The sequence below is a fragment of the Macrobrachium rosenbergii genome, chromosome 11 (assembly GCF_040412425.1).
Source record: "Macrobrachium rosenbergii isolate ZJJX-2024 chromosome 11, ASM4041242v1, whole genome shotgun sequence".
In the NCBI taxonomy this organism is placed as follows: Eukaryota; Metazoa; Arthropoda; class Malacostraca; order Decapoda; family Palaemonidae; genus Macrobrachium; species Macrobrachium rosenbergii.
In genome coordinates this window covers 14,354,635-14,366,970 of record NC_089751.1, presented here as the reverse complement: position 1 = coordinate 14,366,970, position 12,336 = coordinate 14,354,635, and the positions used below count along the sequence as shown (strand labels likewise).

The window sequence follows — 12,336 nt, the reverse complement described above, 5'->3', positions numbered from 1 at the left end:
GTGGACCACTCAGAATTATATCAGTCAGCAGAGAAAAACCACAACCATTTTTGTACAGTACTAACCCATTGCCTCAGTAGCAGCGAAGGTTATACCACAGGATGGATTCAGTGCATTAAAACTACTTCAAAATGCAAATCCCAAATTTCCATTTTCAGACATACTAATTTTTTGCCTTCAGTGGTTTCTTAAAGGCAACGAAAGGGACCTAAATCTCCCCACTAAATCACAATGAGCTTATCATGGCATATCTACATTGAATATAATGAGTTTAAGGGAAATGAAATATATGTTGATCCAAGGGGGTTACATGCATAGAACTGAGCATCTGATAGTCCACTAATTCAGCACACAATATCAAGGACTGTTTCTTATCTGAAGAACAAATTTCATTTGGAACAAATTTCTGTGGCCTTGAATGGAAACAGTTCAGAATCAAACTAGGAAAGGAAGGTCTTGTACAATACTTGCCCAGAAACGGAGAGAACACAAATTGTATTTTAATGGCAAATAATCCTTAAGGGAGCGTATTTCAATGATTTTGTTGTGGTTTTCACCCACAAGGAATGGGTTGTTTTTTTGTTCGGGGGGTGACTTCAGACAACTCTCAACCAAGAAAGGAGAGAAAACTTCCTGCTTTTGCCATGTAAGATATAAAAATTGCTTGTAAAATTGTGGGACAGTGGGAGAGTAATAGAGTAAAATGTTAAAATTTTGTTTGACTCTATAATAGGGGAATTCAGTCTCCAACAATATTAGTAGTACTGAACAAGACACATGGATACTTAATTGAAGGAGTGAATGCAGACCAATTTAAACAAGCATAAAATTGCACAGTTACATCTCACAAGATGACTAAAATACACTGTGCACTGCATAGTTGCCTTATTTGATAAACTAAATTTGGACCCTGGCAGAAATTTCCGTCCAGATGGGTTAGATAAGCCCTAAAATTTTAACCCAGCCTAAGATACCAGGGCTTTCTGTCATTTCCTTTAAAAAAGCAAAGTTTACTTGTCAGTTCTTCAACAGTGAGAATTTAAGAACACGCAAGTTCAAACAAATGCTCTATCATATGTAGATTAATAGAATTCTGGATGTTATTCATGAAGATTGAAGATTTAGAAGAAGATACACTAAATACTAAATTCTTTATATAAAAAAAATGAGGAATTGAATTGCACTTGATGGTACGCATCTGGTTTTATACCCTAACTTAATCCCCGACTACTACTGTAGTCCCCATACCCTGGAGGGGGTTAGTGCTGTGCTGTGCATGCAGTGCACTGTAGGCTTTACTTAGGTTCATTTCAGCATCTGTCCAGCCCCTAGCTGCACCCTTTTCATTCTGTTTATTGTACCTTTGTTTGTATTATCTTACTTTCCACTCTTTCCTAACAATTGTTTCATAATGCAAATGCAAGGTTTTTCCACCTGTTACACCTTTAAAACCTTTTTAACCACAATTGTCGTTTCAGCACTGAATGACCTCTTAGGTCCCAGCACTTAGCTTTGGGGCTAAATTTTATATTCCAATGTTCTTAACTGCTAGAAGTAATGTTTTAGTTGCTGCTGGCAAAAGATGCAGTTATAAAGAGCAAATGTTTAACCATGATTATTTGTGATAAAAGTAGCAAGGATGTACAGTATATTGATTGCAAAGATCCATTTGTTTCACAAATGAAAATAAAACATGTAGCATCTCTCACTACCTGTTGGTAGAGGGCCTTGGGTGCATGGGACCCTGACATAGGCCATTAAGAGATATAGGCCTTTTGCAAAAAGGGGTTGGTTATGAATGGATTCTAATTACATTGTCTTCTTCAAAGAACTCTACCGTTTCCTCTCTGTTACCATCTGTTAGGAAAGAAAGAGAGAGAAGAGGAGGGTGGGGATGTGAGTAGGCCTCCCACCTAATGATATTCAATATGAAAAGTATACACCACTTCCATGGAGACATCTGATCTCCAAAGACAAGCTCCTGCTTACTCTCTCAGCTGTGGCAGTGATGGTAGTGGTTAATAGGAAAATAGCAGTGACAGCTCATTTCTACTGTAGCTAAGTAATTACATTTCCTATCAGGGTACCTACTTCACCAAAGTGCATTTGAAGGAAGTTGAAAGCCAATATCAAAAGTTTGAAGTACAGAACATGTCACAAGTAGTGAAGGTCCATAGGTGGGCAGTTGGGTGTGTCAAGAGGTAGACAAAGGTGAATGGTAAAATGAAAGGAATAGAATGCATCAAAGACGACAGGTTGGGGCAAAATTGGTACAGCATTGCATTAGGACTCTTGCTAAGGGTATGAAGGGCGGACATGGTGAAATACTCCAGCCACATTCACATGAAGATACATCAGTTAACACTGCTGTAATATCAAGGGAAACCATTGGTTTTAAACAAAAATGCATAAATAGTGACAAGGTCTGTTGAAAAAAGAATTAAGAATAAAGTTACTGAAATGAAAGCTGTGTATTGTAACTTCGAGTAAGGCTTCCCAAACTTAAGAAGGCAGGATTAACAGTTATCCTTTGGATTAACCAAGGTAAAAAGACACGAATGCAGCAGTAGTGTTTACTTCATATACGTGCAACATATGTTGGTGTTGGTTATTAAAGCATCCTTGTATTTATGAATCTTGTTTAATATGCATTGTTAACTTCATCTTGATGAGATTTTTTATTTACAGGGAGCCAATAAAAATGGGACTGCACCAGATGGAACTAGTTACTTGGATGCTGCAGAAAAGGATGAAATCAAAGTTCTACTAAGATAAACTTTAATACTGTAATTAATTAGGTAGTTGCGAGGGTGCAAGAACTGGGTCACATGTGGATGGCAAGTTGTGGAAGGTTCCTGATTTTGTAGTGAGTACATCATTCACTCTTTGGAAGACTCCTCACTGCAAGATCCTGGAAACTTCCATATCTAGAGGAAGGAGTGTTCCTCATTCCATAGGGTGGCCATCTGCCCCTTTGAATATTGTGAATGACACAAAGGATGATTTTCATTTAAGCTCATAGAATCTTCAAATAACATCAAACACACTTTCAGCTGGAACAGCATATTCAAAAGTATATTTTCAGGCTACTTATGTGATAATTAAAAGTGTATTTAATGTCAATATTCTCAAAACGTTTTACAATAATGTAGATGTTTGTTGAATAATTTATTTTAATACATCAATTTCTGATTTAATGTTAGATGACTAAGGCATAAGTGAATGTTTTGTGGTCAATTGTCACCATGATGAGGTAGTTCTATTGTCTTTAAACAGGATTTGCTTTATTAACCATTAATGTATGGTATATGAAAAGAGGTGATGGATGAAAATAGATTTACAGGAACCTTCTGTGAATCTAGCATGGATAAAGAATTAAGTCTATCTCAGAGGAAAATTTTGAATTCCAATCAATTAATTTTTTTACTGTGGTTATATATGATGGCACTCAAGCTTGAGTATAAGATAATTTTTTACTAATTTTTAGCATAATATAATTTGTCTTTGGTACAACAGTTGAAACTAATTACCTTGAATGTTTAATCTTGTGTGACAAAATTTTCTAGGGTCTAAATAGGGGTGATAATGTTGCCGTCCAGCGGAGGAAGTCTAAAAGTTGCAATTGCTATGATTGTTCTTGCACCTTAGCAGAGTTAGTAAGAATTCTAAGCGTCCTGTATAATCAAGATTAATAAATTGAACCCAGGGGTTTGACATTGTGTAACAAATGGCTGTGGATGTTATAATAAGGTGGTGGTGGATGCAACTATTTGTCTTACATTCAGAGCTTTGAATTTGCTATATATGGTATGCTATCTGTTGAACTAGTAAATCTGCCTGGCTATTTAATGTCTATACATAAGGTTTGCTATACAGAATATACATTGTCAGTTTATACAGTGTTTGTGTGTTTCTTTATAGTATACAGTATATGAATACATGTGTATATTTGTATACACATGCATGTCAGGGTGTTAGGTTTTTATCCATCAGTTTCCGTACTTCCCCATCACTGCTTTGTCATTTTTTTCATTTCTGTGTCCTTAGTATTGCTGTCTTTTTTACTCCCAATATAGGCATATGTCGATATCCCTCTTTTACACATTCCTCATGTGTTCAGTGTGTTGATACATTTTCATATTAATTATCATCCTTTTATACTTTGTAGTGATTCACATTTTACAATTATCATTTTTACACCATTTTTAGCTGGTCAGTGACTTTTGCATTAATGCTTAATAATTTTTGGATATATGGTCAATTGATTTTGCAGTAATGGTTTAATTATTTTTGGATATATGGTCAGTTGCTTTTGCATTAATGCTTAATGATTTTTGGATATATATTAATCAGTGATATTTTCTTGCATCTGGAGCTATTGTTTGTAGTTCCTCCTTGTATGTAAGCTTAATTTTGCTCTACACTTGCTTAAACTTATTCATTTTGGAGATTTTTCTTCCATTCACTTTTAGCACCATTAACACTCTTCAAGCTGAATAGTTCTGCAGCAAATTGCAATCTATATGTGCTTATCTCCATTGTCACCCCCTTGATGCTCATCAGTATTGTGCATGCTTAAAGCAACATTTCCTACTCTCACTGTACCAGGAGGGGATTTAGTTAGATTTAGTTTGATCTCGTACAAACCTTCATAAATTCTGGTCCTTTGAATATTTAGCATATAAATTTTTCACATGCATGAACAGATTTTTGATAAATTGGGCGGAAACAATTATTCTATATAACTTGAAATTCTGTTTGGGATAGTCTTGTAAATCCCCCATCTTTATATATTTTATTTGATATGATAGTGATTGTCTCATTTATGGGAATTTTTTGTGTAAAGAGACTATATCCAAGCTTGTTCAAAATAGTTTTCTTCAATATCCATATTATTTAGAATTTCAGATAATTCAAAATATTTACTCATTGTGTATTGGGTCAAAGATATTGATTTGGCTAAATTATAACTTGGTGTTCTCATGGTTAACAAGACTGGTTTTAAAGGAGTATTTTAAGTAGTAGGGGATTAAGGGAGAAAAAAAGAATATCAGATGAAAATAATAAGGAAATGATATTAAGCAGAAGATTGTTAATATATAAATTTATCAGTAATGTACTTGATAGACATTAATATGATTAATGGATATATGGAAGGTGCTTACTTTGAGATGGACTTAATGTTAATATTTTTTAAAAATATGAAAAAGATGATGAGTTCAAAAACTTTCCATGAAAAAATATAAAGAAAAATATAATTTAACTTGGTTACATTGAAAGTAAATTTAGTTTTTATCTTAATAAAAGGAGCAAACAGGGTTAGTATTCCATGGTTGAAATTGCCTTGGAACTAGAAAAGGTGATAAAAAAACAGACATCTGTAAAATCATTTTGTTAATAAACTCATAATTTAAACTATACAAAAATCATTTTGTTAATAAAGTCAATTTCTTTAGTTCTACCCAAAATAATTTTGCCACGTATTGTATAGTGAATCGAGATGGCTTTTAGTTGGAGTTGTATTCATTCCCATCTCTCTTTCCACTTGAAACTCATCAGTTATGACAATAATAATGCTTTAAGACAAAGCAGATATAGGACCAATGCAAAAATACTGGTTTTACTATTGCCATCATATTCCGTTCCCATTCCACTTAGTTATAACTAAGATAATTTCCAGCTCAGTAAAACATCAACAGTGATGTTAATGGTAATAGAAAAAGGGAATGCAGTACTAGTGGTTATTAAATGATAATAATAGTAGTAAGAATAAATAGAAAGACAAAGAATAAGATTAAACTTGAAAAAAAAATTTGAATATTGTTTAAACACTTCTCTTTGTATCCGTGAATGCTGTGCAAAATGATGATGCAAAGGGAAAAGATGGGAGAATAACAGCTATTGTACAGGTACTCAAATATGTTGTCCTCTTTCACATTGTCAAGCTCTGCAAGTGCAACATTCCAAGGCTCTCCTGATCAGCAAAGATTTTGTAGTCACCCCCGTCTTGGAGTAGGGCATACTGCAGTTCACAAACTCTTTCAAATCCTTTGAACTTTTGAGGATTTAAAGGAAGGGGCCAAAGTATTTGTTAGGGAATTTGCACATCCCACAATCCAAGGTTGTACAGAAACAAATAAGAACTAGGCATCAGTCGTGCATTATGAAAGTCATTGGTGTCCTGTAGTCTTTCATATAGCTTACCTTTGTAAGATATGCCTGACATAATTCTCTTCCATTTTAATATTGTTTTTGCCACATAGCGCCAGTTCATACTTTCTGGATGACAATCACAAGCATCATAAAAATGCCCATAATGAAAAAATAATGCTGAAAGGTTGAAAATTTTTTCCTCTGAAGAAGCCTGAGAGGGAGGAGCACCATATTGGAATTTCTAATTTTTCCCCCACAATCATCACTAAAATTTTCTCATGACCCTTACAGTTTTCTTGGTCCATGTGCTAATATGTTTGAAATCATTATTGAACCTCATTCAGCGCAGTTTTATCCCAGAGATACATTATTGTCACTATACTCTTATAATTACAGTTGCTCAGATTGTACCCCAAGCTGTACACCTGTAGTATGCAACATACCGGTATGTAGAATGTTCGCAGGAATTGAGGGTCTGTTAGAGACCAAATGCAAGGCCATGGTATTTTCTTCTTCATTTCTTGTTTTAAAACTGCATAATTTCCTGGTTTTTTCTATGAGGCTCTTGTGCCCCTCCAACTAGGTCTGTAGCTCATCCAGGGACACACTGGGGTATGGAAATGACTTTTGTATCTTTATGCTGCATTCAGGCATTTCACACATTGCAGGCATCCAAAGTCATTGATGCAAATCCTTTATTAAATTCTGTATTGAACACTTTCTTTCAAGAAATTTGTTGCTTTTTGTGGTTTGTAGTCAGTGTACAAGTCAGTTTCCTGAGATTAAGGTCAGAAACAAGTTGTGTCTAGCACCCACTCTGACATACCCTTGGAACCCTTATGATGTGGATCCTCAGGTTTGGGCTCTTCCCAAACTCCTTGATCTTCATGGCCAGTTCTGTCATGCCATGAATATTAGCAATACCTATCCTGTCAAGTCACCCTTTCCAGTACACTGTTTTACCTATTTTATTGTGCAATGAAAATTTCAGGAAAGGTAGACATTCAAATAACTTACATATCTTTTGTGATTGTATATCTTTTGTGACTGTGTTAATATAAGTGTTGAATGTTTTCACAATACTGTATTCTTCACACATCAGTTACTCACAACCTACAGTTTTATGTCTTAAAAATCTGTCTATACTTTTTGAATAAGTTCTTTTGTTAATTAATTGAAAAACCCAAAGTTACATGCAAGACATAGTTATCTTGCCCCCATAAACTTCTCGGTCTTATCACTGAAGTATATTTGTCAAGACTCCTATCTTTCCTTCCAGAAAGACATTGTTATGTGCTTGGGAGTGCAACATCCCATTTGTTTTGAAAATTTCAACAACTTGGCCTTTCTTTGCATCATTAATATCACATTGCACTTCACAAGGGTTATCTAGAAAATCTACCATTATATCGCAGTACTCAATGAGAAAATAAAATGGTATACAAAAGTTTTTATACATTTCATCAAACACTAGGCAGTGATCTTGTTTGAAGATGCATTAGTACATGTACCTATATGCGAATGGCTGAGTTATGGGAGAGGTATTTGCTTTTCTGTCAAATTGAATGCAAGCATCATTGTGTACTGAATGCTTCTAGGTATTACATCCTTATGTTTCAAGTAGAATTTTAGAGAATATTCAATGCTGACACTTTTCATAACTACCATAACGTACCTGTCGGCTAGAGTGATTTGGCTGGTAGATGCACCTGTCAAACTAAGGGTCATTTTTTATTTATATGAATAAGTAATGTGGGTGAAGCAGAAAGAAAGTAAACAAGATGTAAAAAATACTACAGTAATAAAACAATCTACAAACGTACAACATTGGAAATGAAAAAGCAGGCAAGTAAATTATGAGTGGATGTAAACCTGGATTTGGGATAGGTATTGGGTTTGAACTTATGGCAATCAAGTCTTCCCCACCACATATCCTGTTCAGTATTCACTATATCTTGTCTTCTTTATACATACATTAAGAAAATATATAGTGAGAAAAAGCATCAGATAATGATGGACTACAATTACTAGACTGGAAGAAGGAACTGTACATTAATTTTTTAGTTGTTTCTTCATCCGTCATGATCCCCCCAAAAAAGTACTGTACTCATGTTACCACTCCAAATAGACACCCAAGTCAAGAAAGCTTACTAAATCCAAAATTAGCACCGCAATATGAAGTAAATCCAATAAACTTATTTAATTTAACATACACTCATAACTACTTCATTTTAGCAATCCGAGCATCAGTTGAGACATTCCTCCAATACCCAAACATTGATGATTAAAAATATATTTTATATTTCACGGACACAAGATTCACTTGAACAAAACTACAACACTGCTTTTATCTATTAAAAGGTATAATACTGTGTACATGTAGTATTACAGTAGAATAAAAAAAAATGTACATAAAGACTAAAGTATATACACAAGGTTAATGAAATCATATGCGCAATATACTGCTGAACTGATACACCCTTCCCAGTTTTTCCGCTACCATATATTGCACAGCCAGTTTCTATGGTTAAGACTTGTCTAATAATGGATCTACTATAACATTCTCTGTACAGTATCTCATTTACAGTGCATACATGTCTTATGGAATCTATACTTGTAGGAAAATTAAAACAAAAAACTAGTTGCTTATTTTCAGTTATGCACATTAATGACCCTTACAGGAAAATTTAACAGAACTAGGTATATTAATGAGAATCTCTCTCTCTCTCTCTCTCTCTCTCTCTCTCTCTCTCTCTCTCTCTCTCTCTCTCTCTCAGTATGGCATTTGCTCATAAACAACTGAGTAATATAGATTTTCTCTAGCTATATTTGGATTAGGTTATTTGATAGTGAATTTATGTGGCCCTGGCAATTGTTTTCATCAATGATTGATATAACTTAAGTGTCTCTCTCTTTGAAGTTCCCATTACCTAATAGGAAATGAGACTTTACAGAACATGCTAATAACAAAATTAGTGGTAAAAGTGAAAATAATGATGTTGCTAAAATAATTACCTAGATCAAGATGGATTCAAACCAAGGGTAATTGTAGAAAGAGTGAAGGAAAGCAACCTGGGACAAAGACAGGTACCAAAGGAATGGGAACTGCAAAGTATTGCACCATTATTCAAAAGGGCTTCTAAGGTGAACCCTGGAACTAAAGGTCAATCCATTTCACTTCAGAACCTGCTAAAACATATGGCGTAATGAGATTTTTAAAATCAAACTGTGTGTGCATAGCTATCATGGATTTTGTAATGGAAGATTGTACTTAATCCTTTAGACTTCTTACATTACGTTTGGTTCGTAGAAGTAGACCAGTGGATTACTCTTTCTGAATTTCCAGAAGACTTGTGACAAGCTGCCTCATAAAAGGTTAATGGCGAAAGTAGAGTCTAGTTATAGATGGAGGCAAAGATTGGACATAAGAATGGATAAGCATCAGAAAAAGTTATCAATAGGACAACCTCTTATTGGCTAAACATCTCAAGTGGTGTGCCTCAGGGTTCAATGTTTGGTCTTTTGTTCTCTGTCTTTGAAATAAATTACTTTGACATTGGGCTGACTAGCAAACATCCTTGCTAATGACATAAAGATGGATATTAGTGTTGATAACTATAAAGGTTGCAAGGTTATCTGGAGAAAATAGTTGAATGGTCAGTAACGGGGCAGATGCCATTCAACTTTAATAAATGCAAAGTATGGCACACAGGTTTTAGAAATGGGATTGCCAAGAATGGCCTGCTTGATGAGATGGAGAATTATTTTCAAGAGAAATGATCACTAGTGACTTGTAACTTATATTGAATGTCAATTCACAGTTAAGGAATGGAGGACAATCCCAACCTTACATGGTGTCCTAATCAGACCCCACTTAAAGCATGCTGTTCAACTCTGGTCTCCATCCCAGAGGAAGAACATACGTGGGTTAGAAGCAATACAGGCACAAGCAGCCAAACAAACAAACGAGTGGACACCTTGGTTATCAAAGAGGCTAGAACTCGTTTTGTTCTCAAGAAAAGCATCAATATTTAAGATAAGGTATAAATAACAGATGGACTATTGGAATCTATTTACCTCAACAAAACTATATATATATATATATATATATATATATATATATATATATATATATATATATATATATATATATATATATATATATATACAGACAATCCCCGGTTCATGACGGGGTTCTGTTCCTACGCCGCATCTAAACCGAAAATTGTCATGCCGAAAAAGTAGAAAATCCTAAGAAAACCTTACTTTTAATGCTTTGGGTGTGTTGAAAACAATGTAAACTGCATTTTTATTGAGTTTTTCATCAGAAAAAAACAAATTTTTATCATTTGGCTGTTTTGGGGCCATATTTCTTACGTCGGATCGGTGTACGACACGCCATAACCCTGGAACATGCGTCATAAACCGGGAAATAATTTCCGATTAATATATTTGAAAAGCATTGTAACCTTGGAATGTCGTAAGCTGGCCCCGTTGTAAACTAGGGACTGACTATATACAGTATGTACAGTATTACTTAATTTACATGCCTTGAGTTTCACTAGTCCATCCAAAATGAAATCTCAAAAAAAAAATCAAGTATGTGTCAATGACTTTAGTTTAATCAGATCTTGAACTGGCCTAAATTGATACTATTCACACCCTCAGCTGGGCATCTGTTCTATAATGAGACCATTTCCAGATATGCTGTTGTCAAAATGGTTTAACAACCGCATATCTGGAAATGGTCTCATTATAGAGCAGATTCCCAGTTATGGGTGTGAATAGTATCAATTTAGGCCAGTTCAAGATCTGATTAGTTAAGTCATTGACACATACCTGTAATTTTTTTTTTCCAGAGATTTCATCTTGGGTGGACTAGTAAGACTAAGGCATGTAACCTAAGTAATACTGCATATATTTATAATATATATTACGGGCAGTTCCTGGTTATCGGCGATCTGGTTTTTTAGCGCTTGTCTAGTGAGAAAAATCAGCAATTTTCTGCGCCAATTTCTGCTTATCGACATTGATAATCGCGTATTGGCGCTGATACACACCTAACAGAGGCGCTGATTTTCAGTTATCGGCGATTTTCATGTATCGTCACGCCGTTGGAACAGAACCCTCGCCAATAACTGTGGACTGCCTGTATATATATATATATATATATACATGACCAGTTCCATTTATTCAGGCATTTCCTTTCCAAAATACCTTAAAAGCCAAAGCTGATCAGAGTCATCTTGCTTCATTTATCATTGTGATATTTTGCTTTTAAAGTTTTACAGAATGTGCACTTGGTGTTTCCTCTTTTCGCACAAATTCTCTTGAAAGTATTTCTTGAGAATAACAGCAGTGAATTTTGGATCCCAGACTAGTAGTAATGGGGTATTTGGTTCACCTAAACTTCAAGTGTTATAGGCCTTTCAAATTTGCCAAAACATATTGACTACAGTATAGCTAGTGGGTTCTATTGGCATTGGCCCTCACTTACTGTAGAGTATACCAAGAATTGGTTCATAAAAAATTTTTGGCAAGGGGCAGAAGGGTCCAGTGCCTAGGCTATGGCAGGCAGTGACCCTAAAAGGATCATAGTTATAAACCTGAGCTGAAAACATTAAGTGTGTCCATGTCATTGTCAGAGGCACCAGATCACGGAAACTTGTGATGCCCATATCCTCGGCAAGGATATCAAGAGTACTCATAACTTAAAACAGATTTCATCAAGCTGCACGTCTTTTTCACAGCCTATCGTTTTCATTTTTACTACCACACCTGCTGTATTCACATTATCTGGCAAATGCTTTCATGCAAACTGCTGAAGCTTTTATTTTTCTTTTTGATAGTGGAGTTAATATGTTATACCACACCATACTCAGCACATGAAGAATCCACTGATTGCCCTTTTTCCAATTTCTCTACCATAACTTTTCTTTAATTGTAAAGGGAGTATGCATACATTTAGTTGATGTTATAAAGGCACTAACACTGACAGAATGAGCAGAGTTTGGCTAACAAACAAAGAACAGACTTTAAAAGCTTGGTATCTGACCAATTTTGTGACTCACCAACAGGCGACAAGATTTGATGGAAACAAACTAGTCCCTTCGTGATGTTTGTGTGTGCATTTTATAGTTTTATAGTGTACCATACTTATTTTTAAAGTATTTTGTTCTTAAG

General features: G+C 34.9%; 2 protein-coding genes across 2 annotated transcripts in view; one reads left to right on the top strand and one right to left on the bottom strand.

Moving 5' to 3' along the window:
* LOC136843176 (myotrophin-like) overlaps nucleotides 1-5,426 on the top strand; it is a 31,739-nt gene extending 26,313 nt beyond the window's left edge. The window contains exon 4 of the mRNA XM_067111247.1: nucleotides 2,689-5,426. Within this exon, the coding sequence (XP_066967348.1) occupies nucleotides 2,689-2,775 (87 nt within the window). The 3' untranslated portion in view covers nucleotides 2,776-5,426. The remainder of the gene's footprint in view (nucleotides 1-2,688) is intronic.
* Nucleotides 1-12,336, bottom strand: part of LOC136843175 (uncharacterized) — a 141,753-nt gene that overhangs the window by 77,404 nt on the left and 52,013 nt on the right. The window lies entirely within an intron of this gene.